Source organism: Nomascus leucogenys, chromosome X (genome assembly GCF_006542625.1).
Source record: "Nomascus leucogenys isolate Asia chromosome X, Asia_NLE_v1, whole genome shotgun sequence".
Classification (NCBI taxonomy): domain Eukaryota; kingdom Metazoa; phylum Chordata; class Mammalia; order Primates; family Hylobatidae; genus Nomascus; species Nomascus leucogenys.
The window spans coordinates 120,603,931-120,628,248 of NC_044406.1; the positions used below are offsets into that span (position 1 = coordinate 120,603,931).

At 39.4% G+C, this 24,318-nt stretch overlaps 1 protein-coding gene across 2 annotated transcripts in view; it reads left to right on the forward strand.

Moving 5' to 3' along the window:
- FAM122C (family with sequence similarity 122C) overlaps positions 1 to 24,318 on the forward strand; it is a 57,033-nt gene that overhangs the window by 27,514 nt on the left and 5,201 nt on the right. Inside the window, exons 4-8 of one of the 2 annotated variants that reach the window (XM_030806926.1) lie at positions 6,308 to 6,361; positions 19,825 to 19,868; positions 19,972 to 20,026; positions 21,991 to 22,083; positions 22,494 to 22,579. In XM_030806926.1, coding sequence (XP_030662786.1) covers positions 6,308 to 6,361; positions 19,825 to 19,868; positions 19,972 to 20,026; positions 21,991 to 22,083; positions 22,494 to 22,579 — 332 coding nt within the window. The remainder of the gene's footprint in view (positions 1 to 6,307; positions 6,362 to 19,824; positions 19,869 to 19,971; positions 20,027 to 21,990; positions 22,084 to 22,493; positions 22,580 to 24,318) is intronic. The other variant, XM_003272536.3, reaches the window with a different exon arrangement.

Here is a 24,318-nt window from a genome sequence, read left to right on the forward strand (position 1 = left end):
TAAAATAAAAGTTAAATAAATAAAAAAGTAAAAAATAGAAAGTAATTGTCTTATTTATGACATGTCATTATAATACAGCCAAAGTGTCATAATTTCTATAGAAAGTATATGTATACATTTAAGTTCAGGTTATATATCTTTTTCATTAGATTATAAACTTTATAAACCATAGTGTTTCATGTTATATATTGTGAATTTTCTGGGCATTTGATTGATGAAGATGTGAACCTTAGTAGCATGAATTAAACGTATTAAAATTCTGCCTCTTCAAAGGTGTGTGTGTTTGTGTATCTGTATATATGTGTATATATATGTATATTTGTATACGTGTATTCTATGTACATGTATACATATATACATACACGTATACATATATATGCATATACACGCAAAATGTATACATGTACACATATATATCCATGTGTATATGAGATTTTTTCAGGAAAACCTAAATTTTTCAGATTCTGTTCATGCCACTGCACAACTTCTCAATTAGTGTTACTAAAGGGGAACACTGAGGAAGAATCTCCAAAACTGCATAAATCACAATGTTTTCTGCTTGCTTTGAAAGTTTGGTTATTTTTATAGTATGCCTTAAGAATGGGCATGTAAATATTTTTTAAATTAGCAATATTTGGGGTTCAAGGTAAAAAAGAAAAAAAAGTCACAGTATCTAATGTTGAGAGGGTACGAGGAAATAGGTATTCTAATACACTACTGGGAAGTAAATTTGTATAAGTTTTCTGGAGGGCAGCTTGGTGATATGTATCAACAACCATGCAACCCAGAAATTCCAGCTCTATGAATTGATCCTAAAGAATTAATTAAGGATATGCACAAACATTAGCTTAAAAGATATTATTACAACATTATTTATAAGAGCTAGCAAAAAATGTGGCAACAGCCTGAATGTCTAACAATAGGGAATAGGTCAATTGAAAGAGCCTTCATTACCTGTATTTGAATTCCAGTTCTAGCAATGACTGCATAACCCCTTGGACAAGTTGCTTAATCACTGTAGCCCTCAGTTTTTCTGAGGCAAAATGAAGGTGATAATAATGCCTACCTCATGGGGTTGCTGTGAGAATTCAGTGAGATAAAACATGTGTGGCACATAATAAAGGTGCTGCTTATTATTATGGTACGTCCTTACAGTATAATATTCAGCACTTAAAATGGTGTTGCAGATGAATTTTAACATGGAAAGACTCAGAATGTATTAAATTATATATATTGAGTAAATATGCTTTATAATGAGAAAAAATGTGAGCCAATTTCTGTTAAAAACAAAAAGATCAGGGCCAGGCCCGGTGGCTCATGCCTGTAATCCCAGAACTTTGAGAGGCCAAGGAGGGTGGATCACTTGAAGCCAGGAGTTCGAGACCCGCCTGGCCAACATGGAGAAACCCTGTCTCTATTAAAAATATAAAAATTAGCCGGGCGTGGTGGCACACGCCTGTAATCCCAGCTACTCAGGAGGCTGAGGCAGGAGAATTGCTTTAACCCAGGAGGTGGAGGTTGCACTGAGCCAAAATTGGGCCACTGGCCACTGCACTTTAGCCTGGGTGACAGACTGAGATTCCTTCTCAAAAAAAAAAAGAAGAAGAAGAAAAGAAAAAAAAAACAAAAGATCAGGACAAACAGGCAGAGCATAGAGGAATTTTAGGGCAGTGAAACTATTCTGTACCATACTGTAATGATGGATGCATGTCATACAAAACCCTTAGCATGTCCAACACCAGGAGTGAACCTAAATGTAAACTATGAACTTTGGGTGGTAATGATGTGCCAATGTAGGTTCATTGGTTGTAAAAAATGCACCATTCTGGTGAGGTATGTTGATAGTGAGAGAGGCTGCACTTGTGTGAGGGCCGGGGGTATGTGGGAACCCTTTATAATTTCTGTTCAATTTCACCGTGAACCGAAGAGTGCTCTAAAAAATAAAATCTATTAAAAATAAATAAATAAAAGATCAAATAGGAAAAGACTGGAAACTGCTGGGTAATAGGGGACAGATAGCCTAGTTTTATAAATACTCAGCATATAATCCAAATTGTTTATGTATCATTAAATGATGTATTCTAGAGTGTTTGATGATGGTAGTAATAATGGTGGTAGTAGTAATAGTTACCATTTATTTAGCACAAACTGTGTGCCAGGTGCTGTGCTAAACACATTACATGCATTATCACCATTATCACATTTAATATAAATAGATACTTAAAACAGCAACTCTAGCATGTTGTTCATAACACTATTGCCTATAGCAACAAATTATATATCCAATGTATCCCTTTAATATAAGTTTTATCCAGAAAAGATTTCTGACTTTTGTTAGAAGGGTCAGCTAGTAGCATTATTGATTTGAATTACAAATTTCCTTAAGATATCAACCCTGGAACATGATTAGTACAGGCCAGTCTGAGTTATGCCCCAGTCAAGAGTCCACAACTGTCAGATTATTTTTATTATTATTGCTTTTTGAGTCAGTCTTGCTCTGTCATCCAGGCTGGGGTGCAGTGATGTGATCTTGGTTCACTGCAACCTCCGCCTCCCAGGTTCAAGTGATTCTCCTGTGGCAGCCTCCAGAGTAGCTGAGATTATAGGCGCCTGCTACCATGCCCGGCTCTTTTTTTTTTTTTTTTTGTCTTTAGTAGAGATGGGGTTTCACCATGTTGGCCAGGCTGGTCTTGAACTCCTGACCTCAAGTGATCTGCCCGCCTTGGCCTGCCAAAGTGCTAGGATTACAGGCGTGAGCCACCACATCCAGCGTGACATGTTTATATCCATTCTCTGGATAGCAATAGAACCAGGCTCAGGGCTGATGATATGTATCTGAGTATGTCTATTCCAAAGTTAAATAGATGGTGCCATTAGGTGTAACCTGCTCTTCTCCTATGTATAACAGAGTAGATCATTTTCCCACAGTTCAATCTCTTTGAGCATGACATTTAAAGCTTTCTAGTATCTTCACACTTTTGGCCTCAGAGTCCTTTCTCCCTCCACGAACTTGGCGTTGCACTCACATAGGGCCAATATCCTGTCTTAAAACATACCAAGCACTTTCACTTTTCTGTTGCTTATGCTGGCAAACTCCTTGTTCTGAAGGTCCAACTGAAATACCACCTTATGCCTTTCTTATTTGTCTTCCACCTCCCACCCCCTACACACACCCACTTCATCTTTGCTTTTTATTCCCACCCCACTTTGCTTTCATTTGACGTGCACTTCCTTGTCTCTTATATAAAATCTGCTTCCAAGACTGGTTTCTTCAGTGGATTGTAAGGTCTCTGAGTAATAACTGAGGGTAATAACAACAGCTTATTAGCTGTCTTTTTTTTTTAAAGAAAAAAATTCTCTCATTCCCCTCTGAGCAGAAAAATAGCTCATTAAACATAGCAAGTATTCAAAAAATAGTGAAATACTTAACAGCTAGCTATATTTTGACAATAGCGAATTATTGTGGTGAAGTAGTTGTTGCTAATTGTCAAATAAAATTTATATGTAGTAAATTTTCAGTTACCCACATACCAATTTTCTATTGTTATTTTTACAACCTTGGCTGTTTCTTCTACTTTCTAGCAAATGATTTGAAAGAAACAAACTGATTTTAATACTTTGAGCAACATATAATTAGTGAGGTAATATATTCCTTAAGCAGCAATATGATACATTTTAAAACCCAACAAAAATTCAGACTATCTGCTTCATAGAAACACTTATTTATCCAACACGTACTTTATTTTATTTATTTATTTATTTATTTATTTATTTATTTAGAGATGGTGTCTTGCTCTGTTGCCCAGGCTGGAGTGCAGTGGCACAATCTCAGCTCGCTGTAAGCTCTGCCTCCCGGGTTCAAGCGATTCTTCTGCCTCGGCCTCCTGAGTAGCTGGGGTTACAGGCACCCGCCACCATGTCTGGCTAATTTTTGTATTTTTAGGAGAGACAAGGTTTCACTATGTTGTCCAGGCTGGTCTCCAACTCCTGACCTCAAGTGATCCACCCGCCTCCACCTCTGCCTCCGCCTCCGCCTCCCCCTCCCGAAGTGCTGGGATTACAGGCATGAGCCACCACACCTCGCCCAACACATACTTTTTGAACACTCATTTTCCCTCCACTCACTAACTCACTCCTCTTACTGCCTGTCATGGCCACACTCCATCTATTGGTTTCTACTGGGAACCTTAGCAACCTCTTTTTCAGCCTTCTGGTCATTTCTCCAGCCTACCTCCTTCTCTTCACTCTCCCTTTTTCATTTAGACCCTCACCATCTGTGACCTGGCCTGTGACCTTGCGTCTAGTCCCTCTTCCATCCACCATCATTGTGTTCTGCATGATGTTGCTAGGGTTACCTTTCTTTTTATTTTATTTTTTTTGAGACTGAGTCTCGCTCTCTCACACAGGCAGGAGTGCAGTGGCGCAATCTCGGCTCGCTGCAAGCTCCGCCTCCCGGGTTCACGCCATTCTCCTGCCTCAGCCTCTCCGAGTAGCTGGGACTACAGGCGCCCGCCACCACCCTCGGCTAATTTTTTATATTTTTAGTAGAGACGGGGTTTCACCGTGGTCTCGATCTTCTGACCTTGTGATCTACCCGCCTCGGCCTCCCAAAGTGCTGGGATTACAAGCGTGAGCCACCGCGCCCGGCCTGCCAGGGTTACCTTTCTAAAGCAGATATGATCTTGTTTAAACAACCTTTGAGGTTTAAGAACTCAGAGGACTCTATGCTCTGGGTTTCCTATTGTGCTCAAAGGCTGAAGTCCAAAAACTACAATCCGGTTTTAGCCTAATTTCCCTAAATTTGTTTCCTGTTGCACCCTCGCAGGTACTAAGTTTCAGCCACCCTGAACCTTTCTGTTCCCTGAACATTCCTCTCTGCCTGAATGTTTCCTCTCACTCCTTGAAATGTCCTCCCTCCTCTTCTCTAATGAGTTGCTACTCCTCTATGAAGACTTCTCCAAGACCCACACAGAGTTCTCTGTCCTTTGAACTCTGTCCTTTAAACCCAAATCATAACTCTGTTCTGCCATTTGGCTGTGACCTAGTTTCCGCTAACTAGACTTTGACTTGCTCAAGGACAGGAAAATGTCTTATTTATCTTTGGATCTTCAGGGCCTAGCTCAGTGCTCTCTCTCTCTCTCCATATATATATATATATTTGTAGAGGTGGGTTTTTGCCATCTTGCTTAAGCTGGTCTTGAACTCCTAGCCTCAAGTGATCCTCTCAAAGTGCCGGGATAATTGGCATGAGCCTCCCGTGCCTGGCCTCCAGGTCTTTTCTTTTTCTTAAAAATCCCAAGTAGCTGGGATCAGAGGCGCGTGCCACCACGCACGGCTAATTTTTGTATTTTTAGTAGAGACGGGGTTTCACCATGTTGGCCAGGCTGGTCTTGAACTCCTGGCCTCAAGTGATCTGCCTGCCTCAGCCTCCCAAAGTGCTGGGAATGCAGGCATGAGCTACCGTGCCTGGCCTCATTCAATATTTTGAATGTACAACTCAATGTGCTCTTAAGATAGAATTTGAAACTAAGATATGGTAAACACATTATCTGGCATTTTAAGAAATAACCACGGTACAGAAAGAGTTTACAAATGAATTCTGAAGGTAATTTTCAAGCCTCATTTTCACACTTAGCTTTAAATCCCTCCATTCTTTCATTCCCCTCTTGTGTGGGTCCTCATAAGCTTTGAGAAAAGACTGAAAAGGAAAAAGTAGCCCCGAAAAAGAGAAAGGACCTAGACAAGAAGTATCTTAGCAACCAAGAGTAAAATGTGCTAAATGACTTGAAAGTGATTACCTTAAAGTCATTTCATATTATGAAAGTTTGGTTTCCCAGCTAGATTCCAGGATATTTGATGTAGTTATTCTGTTTATGATTTTTGGGCAGTATGCTTGGCAAGCTAGCTACTGATTCAATGACTGTTTCAGCTTTTTGTTCTGGGTAATACCTCTCACTAAGCTTTAATGATGGGCTAAAACTGGCAAGAAAAATGAGGCAATTTTAAGATCTAGTGCCTTAGGAAAGAAAAGGTAGAGACAAACAAAATCCTCTACTGATGTTCTGCTCTGTATTTATTATGATAACAGTTATTTTGTTCTGTTTTGGAAGTGTTGATTTTTGATTAGTATAATTTTCAGTCAAGATCCAGTTGGATCTTTTTTTAACTTTGAACCTAACTGATAACTGTTGCTGGCATGCATAAGACACTAAATAAATATTTTAGGTAATTCAACATTGACTTAATGTTTAGATGTAATTAATCAGAAACATTAAAGCAAGCTTGACTTCTACATTTTAAATTTCAGTTGTTGCCACCTCCCTTTCATGGTTCCATCAGCCGCCTTCATCAAATCAAACAGGTAAGAAGACTTTCCAAACTGACAGCTGTTCATTTAAAAAAGTAAATTTTGGCTGGGCGCGGCGGCTCACGCTTGTAATCCCAGCACTTTGGGGGGCCGAGGCGGGCAGATCACGAGGTCAGGAGATCGAGACCACGGTGAAACCCCGTCTCTACTAAAAATACAAAAAAATTAGCCGGGCGTGGTGGTGGGCGCCTGTAGTCCCAGCTACTCGGAGAGGCTGAGGCAGGAGAATGGCCTGAACCCAGGAGGCAGAGCTTGTAGCGAGACGAGATTGCGTCACTGCACTCCAGCCTGGGCGACAGAGCGAGACTCCGTCTCAAAAAAAAAAATAAATAAAAATAAAAAAGTAAATTTTATTTTTCTTTGTGAAAATACCTATGTTTCAGTAATTCTAAGTGAGGTCACGTGTAATATTAAGTTTTTATTTCTAGGAATGATTTCTTCAAAAAAAAAACAAAACGAAGAAGCACTTTATTTGGCTTATTAACTATTTTAATTAATTAATAATTTCTAGAAATACTGCATACTCTTATACCTTGAGTCTAGCTTCTTTCTTCCAGGATCTGAAAGTGGAATGCTATACATAAAAATTAATTTTCAGCTTCATAATAACTGTAGTTATTATTTTTTTAACCCTCAGATGAGTTTTTTTGACAGATAAAATGGCCTTCATGCTATTGTTTTGTTCTTAGTGATCTGAGTTCAGGGACACATTGTACCTCACTGGTTTATATTTTGTGCCCATGTGCACGCATGCAGTCTCTGTGTTTGTGTGTTTGTGTTTGTGTGTGTGGTTGGGAGGGTGTATGTGGGTGGGTGTGCACTCATGTGCACATGCATGCTTAATAGCACAAGCATAATACAGAATTCAACCTTTTAATTATCCAAGGATTAGCCACAGAACTCAAAAGATCAAATCACCACTACGCCACAGGTGGTATTTTTTTTTTTTGACCCAGCTACAAGCAGATGTTTTTTCCCCCTAAGAGAGGCTTAACTTATTATTCACTTAGCACTAATAGGTACTTTACATTTATGGTCTCATTTTCTCTTACAACAACTTTATAAGGTCGGAAACTAAAAAGGGGAGAAATTTAGCAATTTACCCAATCTCCAGAGTTGGTGAATGTCAGAGCCAAGATTTGGCCCCAGATTACTGGATTATCTTCCAGCTCCCCTTTCCCTGTTTCAGTGTACAAAGCCCATAATACCATCTTGTAATCCTAGTTATTAGTCCTCCAACTCTTGCTTCCTTTCCCTCTCTCCCTTTCACCCCTGTGGCATGGCTTTCCTAAGGTCAGCTTATCTGCTAGCAAGAAAGTATGCTAAAAACGGTTTTTTTCCTTTTTTTTTTTTTTTTTTTTTTTGAGACAGAGTTTCGCTCTGTTGCCCAGACTGGAGTGCAGTGGCTCCATCTTGGCTCACTGCAACCTCCATCTCCCAGGTTCAAGCGATTCTCCTGCCTAAGCCTCCCGGGTAGCTGGGATTACAGGCGCCTGCCACCATGCCCGGCTAATTTTTGTATTTTTAGTAGAGACGGGGTTTCATCATGTTGGCCAGGCTGGTCTTGAACTCCTGACCTCAGGTGATCTGCCCACCTCGGCCTCCCAAATTGCAGGGATTACAGGCGTGAGCCACTGCGCCAGGCTGTTTTTTTACTTTTTAGTAGGTAAAACTTGCTTTTACTCCTGTCTTTGTATGTAGCTATTTTTTGAAATTCTTAAGGAATGAAACAAGTTCAAAGGGGTAAAAGTGACCTCGTGTTTATCTGTGCAGTATGTTTCTTTGCTTCTCCTAAATTAAACCAAATATTTGAAAATGGATTACATGTTGCTATTTGCTGGCGAAGTTTGATATAAATACTAATTTACACTGGTTAGGAATATAAGTTTAATGCAGTTTATTTCCATGTAACATAATTTATATTATAAATATTTAAAAATGAAATATAAGTAGAAAATGAATGAGATGGGAAAAGAGAAAAACATTAATTTTCAGTCTGGATACTGATTGAATGGAAAATTAAGACTTATTTTCAGCAGTTTAATGGTCTGATAGATATCTTAAGTTGCATATTTCTTTTTTTTTTCTTTGTTTTTGAGACGGAGTCTCACTCTGTCACCCAGGAAGGAGTGCAGTGGTGTTGTCTCAGCTCACTACAACCTCCATCTCCTGAGTTCAAGGGATTCTCCTGCCTCAGCCTCCCGAGTAGCTGGGATCACAGGTGCGTGCCACCACACCCGGCTAATTTTTTTTGTATTTTTAGTAGAGATGGGGTTTCACCACGTTTGTCAGGCTGGTCTCGAACTCCTGACCTCAAGTGATCTGCTCACCTCAGCCTCCCAAAGTGCTGGGATTACAGGGGTGAGCCACTGTGCCTGGCATAAGTTGCATATTTCTTTACGTGCATTCTTTGACTGACTTCTTTGTCCCTATTAAACTTAACCTTTTAAGTGCAAAACAGAAATGTCTGGTTCTCTCCCCATTACCTTCTGAAATTACACTTTAACAACATCAATAAGGGCATTGATTTTATCAAAATGGGGGGAATAATATTGGCTATCTCATAGAATCGTTTTGAGGATGAAAAGAATTACAACTGACCCTTCAACAACCTGGGTTTTTAAAAAGTAATTAATTTAATTTTTACGGGTGCCATGGGGTACATGAGGTACTTTGATATAGGTATGCAACATGTAATAATCACATCAGGGTAAATGGAGTATCCATCCCTTCAAGCATTTATCCTTTGTGTTACAAACAATTCAATTATCCTTTTAGTTATTTTTAAATGCACAATTAAATTATTATTGACTATTGTCACCCTGTTGTGCTAGCAAATACTGAGTCTTATTTGTTCTTTCTAACTATATTTTTGTACCCATTAACCATCCCACTTCCTCGTCACCCCTCATTTACCCTTCCCAGCCTCTGGTAACCATCCTTCTAATCTCTATCTCCGTGAGTTCAAGTGTTTTAATTTTTACCTGCCACAAATAAGCGAAAACATGAGGCTGGGCGCAGTGGCTCACACCTGTAATCCCAGCACTTTGGGAGGCTGAGGTGGGCAGATCACTTGAGGTCAGGAGTTCGAGACCAGCCTGGCCAAAGTGGTGAAACCCCGTCTCTACTAAAAATACAAAAAGTAGCCATGCGTGGTGGTGGGTGCCTGTAATCTCAGCTACTCAGGAGGCTGAGACTAAAGAATCACTTGAACCTGGGAGGCAGAGGTTGCAGTGAGCCGAGATCGCGCCACTGCACTCCAGCCTGGGTGACAGAGCGAGACTCCATCTCAAAAAAAAAGAAAAAAGAAGATAAGTTAGAACATGCAATGTTTGTCTTTCTGTGCCTGGCTTATTTCACTTAACATAATGACCTCCAGTTTCATCCATGTTGCTACAAACGACTGGATCTCATTCTTTTTTTTTTTTTTTGTGAGACAATCTTGCTCTATCACCCAGGCTGGAGTACAGTGGCGCCATCTCAGCTCACTGCAACCTCTGCCTCCCAGGTTCAAGTGATTTTCCTGCCTCAGCCTCCTGAGTAGCTAGGTTTATAGGCCCACGCCACCGCAACAAGCTAATTTTTGTATTTTTTATAGAGACAGGGTTTCGCCATGTTGCCCAGGCTGGTCTCGAACTCCTGACCTCAGGTGATCCTGCCTGCCTCGGCCTCCCAAAGTTCTGGGATTACAGGCGTGAGCCACCGTGCCATCCTGGATCTCATTCTTTTTATGGCTGAATAGTACTCCACTGTTTATATGTATCACATTTTCTTTATCCATTCATCTGTTGATGAACACGTAGGCTGCTTCCAAATCTTAGGTATTGTAAACAGTGCTGCAATAAACATGGGAATGTAGCTATCTCTTCTATATACTGATTTCCTTTTTGGTGGGTGATATACCTTGGAGTGAGATTGCTGGATCATATGGTAACTCTATTTTTCATTTTTTGAGGAACCTCCAAACTTGAACAACATGGATTTGAATGGCGTGGGTGCACTTATACACAGATAATGGAGATCAAAAATACAGTATTGTTGTGATGTGAAACCCTCCTATATGTATGGCTGACTTTTTGTATCCTCGGGTTCCAGAAGGCCCACTGTGGACTTGAGGATGTGTGGATTTTGGTATTGCAGTCGGGGGGTGCTGGAACCATTTCCCCACATATACCAAGGGACAACTGTAATTATGCATAGTGCCAAGAGTACTGCATTAAAAAAATCTTTTTAAATGGAAAATTTAAAACATGGAATATAGAATCTCCATGTACCTAACACCCAGCTTTAACGATTATCCACATTTTGTACATCCTTTTTCATCTATCTGCTTCTCTTTTAGGGGTGGGAGAGAGTGCTTTAAAGTAAATTTCTGACATATCTTTTTACCCAAGTTTATGGGTATGAGAAGGACTTTTTTTCTCCATAATCACAATGCCATCGTTATGCATAACAAATTACCTTATTCCTTAATGTCATCTAAATCCATGTTATATTTTTCCTAATTCTCACAAATGCATTTTTAACTGATCCAAACACAATCCAAATATGACATTTAGTTGATATATATCTCTTAGATCTCTTTTATTTAAAACAGCATTTTTATTTTATTTTATTTTATTTTATTTATGTTCCAGGATACATGGACAAAATGTGCAGGTTTGTCACATAGGTATACGTGTTCCATGGTGGTTTGCTGCACCTATTGATATGTCATCTAGGTTCCCTCCCCTCACCACCCACCCCCCAACAGGCCCTGATGTGTGTTGTTCCCCTCCCTGTGTCCATGCGTTCTCATTGTTCAACTCCCACCTATGAGTGAGGACATGCATTGTTTGGTTTTCTGTTCCTGTGTTAGTTTGCTGAGGATGATGGCTTCTAGCTTCATTCATGTCCCTGCAAAGGACATGATCTCATTCCTTTTTAGGACTGCATAGTATTCCATGGTGTATATGTACCAAATTTTCTTTATCCAGTCTATCATTGATGGGCGTTCAGGTTGGTTCCATGTCTTTGCTATTGTAAATAGTACTGCAGTAAACATGCGTGTGCATGTGTCTTTATAGTAAAATGATTTATATTCCTTTGGGTATATACTCAGTAATGGGATTTCTGGGTCAAATGATATTTCTGGTTCTAGATCCTTGAGGAATCGCCACACTGTCTTCCACAGTGGTTGAACTAATTTACATTCCCACCAACAATGTAAAAGCGTTCCTATTTCTCCACAGCCTTGCCAGCATCTATTGTTTCTTGAGTTTTTAGTCATTGCCATTCTGACTGGCATGAGATGGTATGTCATTGTGGTTTTGATTTGCATTTCTCTAATGAATCAGTGATGTTGAGCTTTTTTTCTTATGTTTGTTGGCCACATAAATGTCTTCTTTTGAGAAGTGTCTGTTCATATCTTTTGCCCACTTTTTGATGGGGTTGTTTGTTTTTTCTTGTTTCAGTTCCTTGTAGATTCTGGATATTAGACCTTTGTCAGATGGGTAGATTGCAAAACTTATCTCCTATGCTGTAGGTTGCCTGTTCACGCTGATGATAATTTCTTTTGCTGTGCAGAAGTTCTTTAGTTTAATTAGATCCTATTTGTCAATTTTTGCTTTTGTTAGAATTGCTTTTGGCATTTTCCTCATGAAGTCTTTGCCCATGCCTATGTCCTGAATGGTATTGCCTAGGTTTTCTTCTAGCGTTTTTATGGTTTTGGGTTTTACATTTAAATCTTTAATCCATCTTGAGTTAATTTCTGTATAAAGTGTAAGGAAGGGGTCCAGTTTCAGTTTTCTGCATATGGCTAGCCAGTTTTCCCAGCACCATTTATTGAATAGGAAATCCTTTCCCCATTGCTTGTTTTTGTCAGGTTTGTTGAAGAGCAGATGGTTGTATATGTGTGGTGTTATTTCTGAGGTCTCTGTTCTGTTCCATTGGTCTATATGTCTGTTTTGGTACCAGCACCATGCTGTAAAACAGCATTTTCTGCCAGTTTTTTGTTCCATGCCTCTTATTTACTGAAGAAACCAGGGAGGCCATTTGTCCTGTAAAATGTCCCACATTCTGATTTTGCTTCCATGTGGTGTTAATATATTGTTTTATCCTCTATTTCCTGTAAAATAGTTTTTGTTTGTTTGTTTGTTTGTTTGTTTTCTTAGACAGAGTCTTACTCTCTCGCCCAGGCTGGAGTGAGTGGCGCGATCTCAGCTCACTGCAACGTCTGCCTCCCTGGTTCAAGTGATTCTGTAGCCTCAGCCTCCTGAGTAGCTGGGATTACAGGCGCCCACCACCCCACCCAGCTAATTTTTTTTTTTTAAGTAGAGAGGGGGTTTCACCATGTTGGCCAGGCTAGTCTCAAACTCCTGACCTCAGGTGATCCGCCCATCTTGGCCTCTCAAAGGGCTGGGATTACAGGCATGAGCCACCACGCCTGGCCTCCTGTAAAATAGTATGATGAAATTTGCTTTTAATTTTAAATGGGCACACAGCCCCAAGTCAATGTTAGGTTCTGGGCCAATATTTAGTTTATGTTACACCTTTCCTATTAAGCAGTTAATGGACAATTTCTTCTCAACTGTTGTTGTTAGCTGTTTTTTAAGTATTAAAGAGATTGAGACATCAAGCTAGAAGTTAATTTTCTAAACACAGTTATTATTCCTAAATAGGAATTATTTTGTGTAATTTTCCTTTCTAATAAAAATTTTATTTTATTTATTTATTTTTGAGACAGGTTCTTGCTCTGTTGCCCAGGCTGGAGTGTAGTGGCATGATCATAGCTCACTGCAGCCTCAACCTCCTGGGCTAAAGTGATCCTCTTGCCTCAGCCTCCCAACTAGCTAGGACTACAGGTGCACACCACCATGCCTGGATAATTTTTTATTTTATTTTATTTTATTTATTTATTTTTGAGACAGAGTCTCGCTCTGTTGCCTAGGCTGGAGTGCAGTGGCATGATCTCGGCTCACTGCAACCTTCGCCTCCCGGGTTCAAGCAATTCTCCTGTCTCAGCCTCCCGAGTAGCTGGACTACAGGCACCCACCACCACACCTGGCTAACTTTTGTATTTTTAGTAGAGACGGGTTTTCACCATATTGGTCCAACTGGTCTAGAACTCCTGACCTCAGGTGATCCACCCACCTTGGCATCCCAAAGTGCTGGGATTACAGGCATGAGCCACCACGCCTGGCCAATTTTTTAAATTTTTGGAGAGATGACGTCTCCCTGTGGTGCCCAGGCTGCTCCTGAAATCCTGGCCTCAAGTGGTACTCCTGCCTCAGTCTCCCAAAGTACTGGCATTACAGGCATGAGCCACCATGTGTGGCCCCTAATAAAAATTGAGCTTGTATTCCAAAAGATCTGAATGCATTCAGTCTGTAGTTCCCTGTTTCCCAAAGCTCTAAACATAAATAAGTGCCATGCAGAAACAGTTTGTATATTAGTTTGCTCAGGCTGCCATTGCAAAGTATCACAAACTGGGCGGCTTAAACAACAGAAATACATTGTTTCACATTTCTTAGGGCTAGAAGTCTGAGATAAAGGTGTCAGTAGGGTTGATTCCTTCTGAGGACTGTGAGGGAGGATCTGCTCCAGGCCTCTGCCCTTGGCTTGTTGATGGCTATCTTCATGTTCACATAGTGTTCTCCCTGTACATGTGTTTGTTGCTAAGTTTCTCCTTTTCATGAAGGACAGCAGTCATATTGGATTAGGGCCCACCCTAATGACCTCATCCTAACCTGCTTGCTTCTGAAAATATTCTGTCTCTAAATAAGGTCACATCCTGAGGCACTGGGGATTAGGACTTCAACACAGGAATTTGGGGGGACACAATTCAACCCATAACAGTCTGCTCACAGTTTTTTGTTATATAGCTTTATATTTAATTCCTGATTTGTTAAACAGGATATGAGTCATTGGCACCCAGTAACAACTTAACTTTCTCTGTAGTGTCTTAAGTAAAAATCAATAAAAAGAAATTGAGCTGGGCGTGGTGGCTTGTGCCTGTAATGCCAGTGACTTGAGAGGCCAAAGCAGGAGGATCACTTGAGGCCAGGAGTTCAAGACCAGCCTGGGCAACATAAGAAGACTCCGTCTTTAAAAAAATTTTTTTTTTAATTTGCTGGCCGGGCACAGTGGCTCACGCCTGTAATCCCAGCACTTTGGAAGGCCGAGGCGGGCGGATCACCTGAGGTCGGGAGTTCGAGACCAGCCTGACCAACATGAAGAAACCCCATCTCTACTAAAAATATAAAAATTATCCAGGCCTGGTGAGGCACGCCTGTAATCCCAGCTACTCGGGAGGCTGAGGCAGGAGAATCGCTTGAACCCCGGAGCCAGAGGTTGCAGTGAGCTGAGATTGTGCCACTGCACTCACTCCAGCTTGGGTGACAAAGTAAGACTCCTTCTCAAAAAAAAAAAATTAAATTTAATCTTAGTTTACAGATTGTTTCGTTCTTTCAACAAGCCTTTATTGGGTACTGTGCAAGCACTCAGTAACTAAAATCTTTCAGATGTAGTCTGCTCGGAGAGCAAAAGTTGGTAACTTACAGTTCCCATTTTTACCATGTATCCTGAAAAATGGAAAGCTAACTTTAACATCCAAGTATAGCAACTCTCCTTAAACTAGGTTTCTAGTATACTGTACTCTGCTTCTTACAGTTATAATACATGGCTCTTGACCTTTTATACTTATTTTAACAGTCTTATTTTATTATAAGCCATCTCAAATCCATTTTGGAAATAGGCAAGACATAAATGAAAAAGAGTCAACACTCTTCTCCTAACAACCTTCAATAGCTGATTTTAGCTAATGCTCCAACTTTCAGTGGGAGGAATATTAAGCAGAATTCTATCTCAATTTCAGAAAACTACCTGCTCTTTACTTGTTGACCAAATGAACTACAAAATACTTTTGAGTTTCACACTAGAGGAGAATATCTATATAATATTAAATCGAAGAACTATACTAACAATTACATTTTGCTGAATTTACTGTTATTCCATTGTTTTTAAAAGACTAATTATCTTCTTAAATTATCTTCTCCAATTCCCTCATTTTCTGTACCTCATTGTATGGTATCAAAATAGTCACAGTTTTAAGACTCAAAGCTCTTGATTTATCTTCAGTTCTTCCTTATTTTTCTACTGTATCCAATTAGGCTTCTAATCCTACTAATTCTTCCTTGACAATATCCTCTTTGTTGTCACTGCTGCTTCCTTCTTCTGTCCCATGGGTCTAGATTACTGAAATAATATCCCAATAGATTTTCTGTCTCTCCCAGTTTAATCCAACTTCCACAATCAAGACCAAGATAATTTTTTTTTTTTTTGAGACAGAGTCTCGCTCTGTCACCCAGGCTGGAGTGCAGTGGCGCGATCTCGGCTCACTGCAACCTCTGCCTTCCGGGTTCATACCATTCTCCTGCCTCAGCCTCCCATGTAGCTGGGACTACAGGCACCCGCCACCACATCCGGCTAATTTTAGTAGAGACGGGGTTTCACCGTGTTAGTCAGGATGGTCTTGATCTCCTGACCTCATGATCCACCCACCTCGGCCTCCCAAAGTGCTGGGATTACAGGCATGAGCCACTGCGCCTGGCCAACTTTTTTTTTAAAAAAACATCATTTTCACTTTCTTCCCCCCATACAAAATGTCACAATGGCTTCCCATTACCTATTGAATAATAATAAAAATAGCTAATTTGTGTTAAGCACTGAGCTGTTTTCCAGGCAGTGTGATGAGAACTGTACAGCCACCTCATCATCCTCATTCTTACTGTCATCTTCATATGGATGACGAAACTGACGCTCAGGTGACGTTACCTGCCTAAGTTTGCACAGGTAGTAGGTTATAGAGCTGGGATTTGACTCAGTTCTGTTTGTCTCCAAAGCCTGTGGTCCTGACAACGATGTGATTTTGCCCAAATTCTTTAAAATCAAACTCTTTGATTATTTAAGAACCTGTAAATCTGGCCCTGTCTTACCTCTCCTGTTTTCTCTCTCATTACTTTGTAGCACAAACTCAGTTTCAGCCAAGGTAGTCTCACTATCTCCAAATCTGTTGTATTTTTTCCCTCTCCTAAACTTTTGTTCATATGGGTTCTTCTGCTTGGAATACCCTTCCCTCTACTCACTGCTTGTTCATATTTTATACATCTTTGAAGGACTAGGTCAAATATTTATTTATGTATTTACTTATTTATTTATTGAGACAGAGTCTTATATTGTTGCCAGGCTGGAGTGCAGTGACACAATTGTGGCTCACTGCAGCCTCAATCTGCCAGGCTCAAGAGATCCTCCCACTTCAGCCTCCTGAGTAGCTAGGTCTACTGACATGTGTACCACATGTGTCCGGCTAATTTTTTTTTTCTTTTAGTAGAGATGAGGTCTTGTTATGTAACCCAGGCTGATCTCGAACTCGTGAGCTCAAGGATTCCTCCTGCCTTGGCTTCCCAAAGTGCTGGGATTACAGGCATGAGCCACTGTGTGTGGCCAAATTTTAATTCTTTCACACAACTCACACCACTCTTCTATTATGGACTACCCCAAACATGTATTATTTATACTATAGACAAAAATCTTTAAACTCTTGATCACACATCACATCAGGAGAAAATGTTTGAGTACATGCCTCCAACATAGGTACACTGCATTTACTTATACATTTTGGACATATACCACTGTGCTATTATATCATGTGAATCATAGAATATATATAAAGTAGAAATATAAAAAAGGATGAGATAAGGATGAAATGATGTTTTTAGAAAATTAAAAAATTTAGCCGGATGCAGTGGCTCATGCCTGTAATCCCAGCACTTTGGGAGGCTGAGGTGGGTGGATCATCTGAGGTCAAGAGTTTGAGACCAGCTGGCCAACATGGTGAAACCCCATCTCTACTAAAAATACAAAAATTAACTGGGTGTGGTGGCATGTACCTGTAATTCCAGCTACTCGGGAAGCTGAGGCAAGAGAATCGCTTGAACCTGGGAGGCAGAGGTTGTACTGAGCCGAGATTGTGTCACTGCTCTCCAGCCTGGGCAACAGAGTGAGACTCTGTCACACACACACACAAAAATCCCAGTTACTTAGGAAGCTGAGACATGAGAATCACTTAAACCTGGGAGGCAGAGGTTTCAGTGAGCTGAGATTGCACCACTGCACTCCAGCCTGCATGACAGAGTGAGATCCTGTCTCAAAAAATATATAAAAACAACAAAAAAATAACTATACTAATGGGGGTAAAGTGGCATCTCATTGTGGTTTTGGTTTGCATTTCCATAATGACAAATGATGTTGAGCATCTTTTCATGTGCTTTTTGGTCATTTGAAACATTCAGTCTCTTTACTCATATTTTAATTGGGTTGGTTTTTGTTGTCGCTGTGTTGTAGGAGTTCTGTATATATTTTGGATATTCATTCCTTTTCAGATATATGATTTGCAGATATCTTCTCCAATTATCCAGTTGTCTTTTCACTCTCTTGATAGTGTCATTTGATGCACAAAAGTTTTTTTAATTTCTCTGGATGCGGTGGCTCACACCTGTAATCCCAGCACTTTGGGAGGCCGAGACGGGTGGATCATAAGGTCAGGAGTTCGAGACCAGCCTGACCAACACGTGAAACCCTGTCTCTACTAAAAATACAAAAATTAGCCGGGCCTGGTGGCATGCGCCTGTAATCCCAGCTACTCAGGAGGCTGAGACAGGAGAATAGCTTGAACCCGGGAGGCAGAGGTTGCAGGAGCCGAGATCACGCCATTGCACTCCAGCCTGGCCAACAGAGTGAGACTCCATCTCAAAAAAAAAAAAAAAAAAAGTTTTTTTAATTTTGATGAAGACCAGTTTATCTGTTTTTTTTTTCTCTTGTTGCCTGTGCCTTTGGTATCATATCCAAGAAATCACTGTGAAATCCAGTGTCATGAAGATGTAACCTTATGTTATCTTCTAAGAGATTTAGAGTTTTATCTTGTAAGTTAAAGTCTTTAATTCATTTTGAGTGAATTTTTACATAGGGTAAAAGAAAAAGGGTTCAACTTCATTCTTTTGCATGTAGAGCTCCGGTTTTCTCAACATCATTTGTTGAAAAGATTGTCCTTTCCCCATTGAATGGTCCTGACATCACTGTTGAAAACCATTTGACCATATATTATGTGAAGGCTTATTTCTGTGCGCTCTATTCTGTTCCATTGCTATATACATATTCTTTTTTTTTTTTTTTTTTGAGACAGAATGTTGCTCTGTCATTCAGGCTGGAGTACAGTAGTGCAATTTCAGCTCACTGCAACCTTTGCCTCCAGGGTTCAAGCAATTCTTGTGCCTCAGCCTCCTGAGTAGCTGGGATTACAGGCGTGTGCCACCACACCTGGCTACATTTTGTATTTTTGGTAGAGACAAGGTTTCACCATGTTGGCCAGGCTGGTCTCGAACTCCCAACCTCAGGTGATCCGCCTGCCTCGGCCTCACAAAGTGTTGGTATGCATCTGTTCTTATGCCAGAACTACACTGTTTTGACTATATAGTTTTGTAGGAAGTTTTGAAATCAGAAAGTATGAATCCTCCAGCTTTGTTCGTCTTTTCAAAGACTGCCTTGGCTATTTGGGGTCCTTTGATATTCCATATGAATTTTCAGATGAGCTTTTCTGTTTCTGTAAAAAATGTTATTGGGACTTTGGTAAGGGGCGCATTGCATCTGTTGATCACTTTGGGTAGAATTGTCATCTAAATATTGTCCCAATCCATGAACATGAATGTCTTTCTGTAGGTGGGTTATTAAAAAAAAAACTACCTATGTGAAAATGATACTTGCATATTAATAAAAAGTCAAATAATAAAGAAAGAACACATTACTCCAGATCTCACTACTCATTGATAACCACAGTTAAGATTCTGGTGAACATCTTTCTGAGCACCTCTTTTACAATTTTACATAAATAGGATCCATTTGTCTCCCATTTAATATGTAATAGTTGTTTTTTGATGTCAATGACTAGATTTAAATTATGTTTGTCTCATCATTTACTTAAGCAAACTTATCCTGATAGACATTTAATTTGTTGTCTGTGTACTGTGAGTAATTTTTATTAATATCATAGTATTAATGGCCATCCATAGCTATTGTGGACTAGTTTCTTCTCTGTCCTAGTAGACCTTTAAAAAGTTCAGGGAAAACTGTATAATTTTGAATGCTTAATGTTTTTGCTTTTGAATAAAGAAAAGTACAAAGTTTTTCATCTAATCAGTTCCTGCATATCTGATGTACTATAATGCATAAGTAATAGATCTTTGGTGTGATAATTTGTGAAGCAATAAAGGGTAGAGAACCAGATACTTGTTTAGAGATTTATTTATTCTCTAGTTCTTCTATAGCCTAGTGAATAAAAATAATGGTGCATCCAAATGAAATCAAATTTTATAAAACCATAGGAACTGGGTATTCAGTTTATTCTCATTTTCCTACCTTTATAGGAAGAAGCCATGGATTTAATAAATAGAGAAACAATGTATGAATGGTGAGTACTGTACTTTGAATTACTATTCTGATAATTTGTATATTTAATTACATCTTTTCTTTCAGATAGGCAAACTGCAGTTTTGATTTCTTTTCTTTTGTAGGAAGCTACAAACTGCGATACAAATAAGTCAATCTTGGGAAGAAGGCTTGAAACTGGTATGATACTATAACTTCAGTTTTGTAGGAAATTTCAAATTTTTACTGACTTGCAGTGTTGGCATATCTAGTTTTGCTGTAATTTCTAGAAATCTAAGCTCTAGTTTGAAACAAAAATTGTATCTGTTGCGTAAATAATTTTTGAGTGCTCTTTTTAATTTTTTTTTTTGAGACAAGGTCTCACTATGTTGTCCAGGCTGGTCTTGAACTCCTGAGCTCAATGGATCCTCCTGCCTCAGCCTCCCAAAATGCTAGGATTACAGGCTTGAGCCATTGCGCCTAGTCCTTGATTGTTCTTGAGAAATACTTCATGATTTACTCATAAAAATAGCTATCATTATTTGAAAGTGGGGTTCAAAGTAAAGAGTTTTGTGACACAAAACCATAGCTGTTGTGGACCAGTTTCTTCTCTGTCCTAGTAGGCATAAAAAGAGTTCAGTTGCACTAGTTAAAGTGCTTAGATAACAAAACAATAAATGATTTCACTCCTTTCTCCATAATTTATGAACTATATATTAGGAGTCTTAAACCACAGACAATAGACTTACTAGAAAAATATTGCATTTTTATGCCTGTGTATTAGTCCATTCTCACATTGCTATAAGGAAATACCCAAGACTGGGTAATTAAAGGAAAGAGGTTTAATTGACTCACAGTTCCGCATGGCTGGGGAGGCCTCAGCAAACTTACGATTATGGGAGAAGGCACCTCTTCACAGGGTGGCAGGCGACAGAATGAGTGCCAGCAGGGGAAATTCCAGATGCTTATAAAGCCGTCAAATCTCGTGAGAACTCACTCACTATCACAAGAACAGCACTGGGGAATTTGCCCCCATGATTCAATTACCACCCACCAGGTTCCTCCCACAACACGTGGGGATTATGGGGATTACAGTTCAAGATGAGATTTGAATGGGGACACAGCCACACCATATCAGCCTGTAACACATACTCCCACTAACATTTTAATATAAAACTTTTAATTTAAATATACTTAGAATTTAGTTTCATCTCTTGTTAACATTTTTAAATGTCTGTGTGCACACCGTGGTTACCTAGTTGTGGTAGCTGAATGATATGCAGTGTTCTTTTCTATGGACATCCCAGATAGTGACAAAACAAGTACTGAGCTGAAAATTGAATAGGAGAGATTCTGACTAATGTCAATCTTCAGATTTGGGGGTTATTCGATATGGAAATGGATCATCAATAGAAGCAATGGCATCTTATTTTCCTTTGAGCCCTGAGTACCTTACATGAGCAGTTATCCCTGATTCTGGAGTAGGTCCGAGAGAATGAGTAGATAATCTCTGGAGCCTGTCACTTTTCATGTTTTGGTGCTAATGCAATTGATCGATACTGCTGGAGTCCTTTATAATTACTTTAGGTATTGACATGGATGAGTAAGAGAATCGTAAGTGTGTTAGGAAGAGGAAGGGCACATGTAATATACACTTGGCTTGTTTTAGAAAGAAAAGGGCAGATTTTAAAATCCTGAATTATGAAGTACTGATTTTGTCTATGTAAAATCTAGAGACAATTTCCATAAATGTAGTTATTCCTGATGTCTCATTTGCTTCTAAGTTCTAGCCAAAACCTTTTTGATCCTTTCCTGGATGTAGCATTATAGTTTTCAATAACAAAGCACAGGTCAAAGCCAAAGAGAAGAGCTTAAATTCAGGATTTGTGTTTATAGTATTGAGTACTCACATTCTAGGACTTTCTGGCATGTTGGGAAGCCCCTCAATCACCATATAGCCCTCATCCCCAAAAGGGAAAAGGGTGCCTTTGCTTATTGAAGTGAATTTTGGGTTCCCTGATTGCTTTAGGATGACGAGAGCTCTTCACCATTGTGCAGCCAGTGACTCAGTAGTAAGGACTCACTTCCCTGTGTAACCGGTATCTCAAGTGTTTGGTTAATAAGCAATTGGTGCTACAATTGTACACCGCTTTCTGCTTACACAGAATGACAACGGCTTACAGAAATCATCCTCTCTAAAGTGCATTGATTTAACTCCAGTATCCTCAATGGCTTCTTCCATCAAGAAGACTGAGAAGGTAAGAAAGGAGTACCTAAAAGTCTATGTCTCTTGAAATATTTAGGAAATATTTAGGAACATTAATGGTCACCAACACAAATCTTTTGGGGGATATATTTTGTCACAGTACATCCGCTTCTAACTAACATTTTCCCCTTCTTTTTCATTTCTTCAAGTATTACTTACATGTAATAAAATTCACCAACTTTAAAGCATAGGGTTAGATTAATTTTGGTAATTGTGTACAATCCTGTAGCCACAACCATAATCAAGATATTGAACAGTTCCCACACTCAAAACAATTTCCTAATGATCTTTTGTACCCCAGTCTCCCTCCCTACCATCCCTGCCCCTCCCTAGGAAACCAGTGATCTGCTTTCTGAGAAAAGTGGCGGTTTTAAAACCTCTGTTCCAATTTGATTTTAACAGTGTTTCTCTCCATCATTACAAACTTGTGTGAGTTGTACTGGTTCGCCTTCAAGTCCTATTCCCAGTCCTATGCAACAATGCATCATGTAAGTTTATGTTATATGAAAATACCAAATTGCTTATAAAATAAGAATTATAGAAACTTAAAAGAAACTATAGCTCCAAGTTTTGTGCTAACCAAAGAAGTGACTTCTTTTTACGGAAATTAAAATGTCATTGTTTCGGCCGGGCATGGTGGCTCATGCCTGTAATCCCAGCACTTTGGGAGGCCAAGGCGGGTGGATCACCTGAGGTAGGAAGTTCAAGACCAGCCTGAGCAACATGGAGAAACCCCGTGTCTACTAAAAATACAAAAATAGCCGGGCATGGTGGCGCATGTCTGTAATCCCAGCTACTCGGGAGGCTGAGGCAGGAGAATCGCTTGAACCCAGGAGGTGGAGGTTGCGGTGAGCCGAGATCGCGCCATTGCACTCCAGCCTGGGCAACAAGAGCAAAACTCCATCTCAAAAAAAAAAAAAAAAGTCACTGTTTCAGTTTATCATTTTGTATATTGAAAAAGTCAGGTGACTAAGAACATAAGAATAATTTAGTAATTCCTTCACCCTGCTAATACATAATCTTTCTCTAACCAAGTTTGTTAATAAGGATCAGAGCTATCTCTAGAACTTTAAACAACTTAATCCGTGATTCTCACCTTCATTCAAGGCAAATCCCAGCCAGGGATGTAGGTTTTTGTGGACTCTAGGATTCAAAATCCTGAATCTTTGAGAATTAGAAGATAGTTTGCTCCTAAGGCATTCCAGTTTTTACCCATATGTAAAGAAAAGCAGTAAAATGGCCAAGCATGGTGGCTCACACCTGTAATCCCAATACTTTTGGAGGCCAAGGTGGGCAGATCACCTAAGGTCAGGAGTTTGAGACCAGCCTGGCCAACATGGTGAAACCCTGTCTCTACTAAAAAAATACAAAATTAGCCGAGTGCGGTGGTGCATGCCTGTGATCCCAGCTACTTGGGAGGCTGAGGCAGGAGAATCACTTGAACCCAGGAGGCGGAGGCTGCAGTGAGCTTAAATCGTGCCACTGCACTCCAGCCTGGGTGACAAGAGCCAAACTCCGTCTCAGAAAAAAAATAAAAATAAAAACAAAGAAAAGCAGTAAAATGATGTAATGCCATGTCCTACACAGAGTCTCGTTTTTGTGTATGTCCTTAGATCTGTTATAATGAAATAGTCATTGCTGATTTAAAATATAAAAATATAAAAATATTTCTTATAATGATCATGATGATTTTATTTTAGAAGAAGTCAAAATCCTACCAACATTATTAGACCAAGTATCCTTGGACCATTAAAAAGAAAAGGTACTTTTATCTACCAGTAGAAATAAATATAACTTTAAGTTATTTTATAAAATATCTAAAATCAAATGTTATGCAAAAATGTATTTTTAAAGGCTTTATTTATTTAAAATATATTTAATAAGCTATTAGAGGCCTTTCATTTTATGCAACTAGAAATATGTATAAGGACATTTTGAAAACTCTAAAATGCTATATAAATGTGAATTGAGAAATGTAATTCCAATTTAGTTGGCTATTATGATTTTCAATATAATTCACCACGCTAGCTATCTTCATTACTTTCTAAAACAATGTAGAGAATAAATGAATGAATGAACAAATAGAGTGAGTCAGTCATCAAGTATTTTGCTGAATGTCAACCCCTGCCTCACTGCCACACACACACATTGCTATCATATGAATAAGTTGACACAAATTAGATCCACTTACAACACTAAAAATATATATGAAGGTGTATGTTCTTTG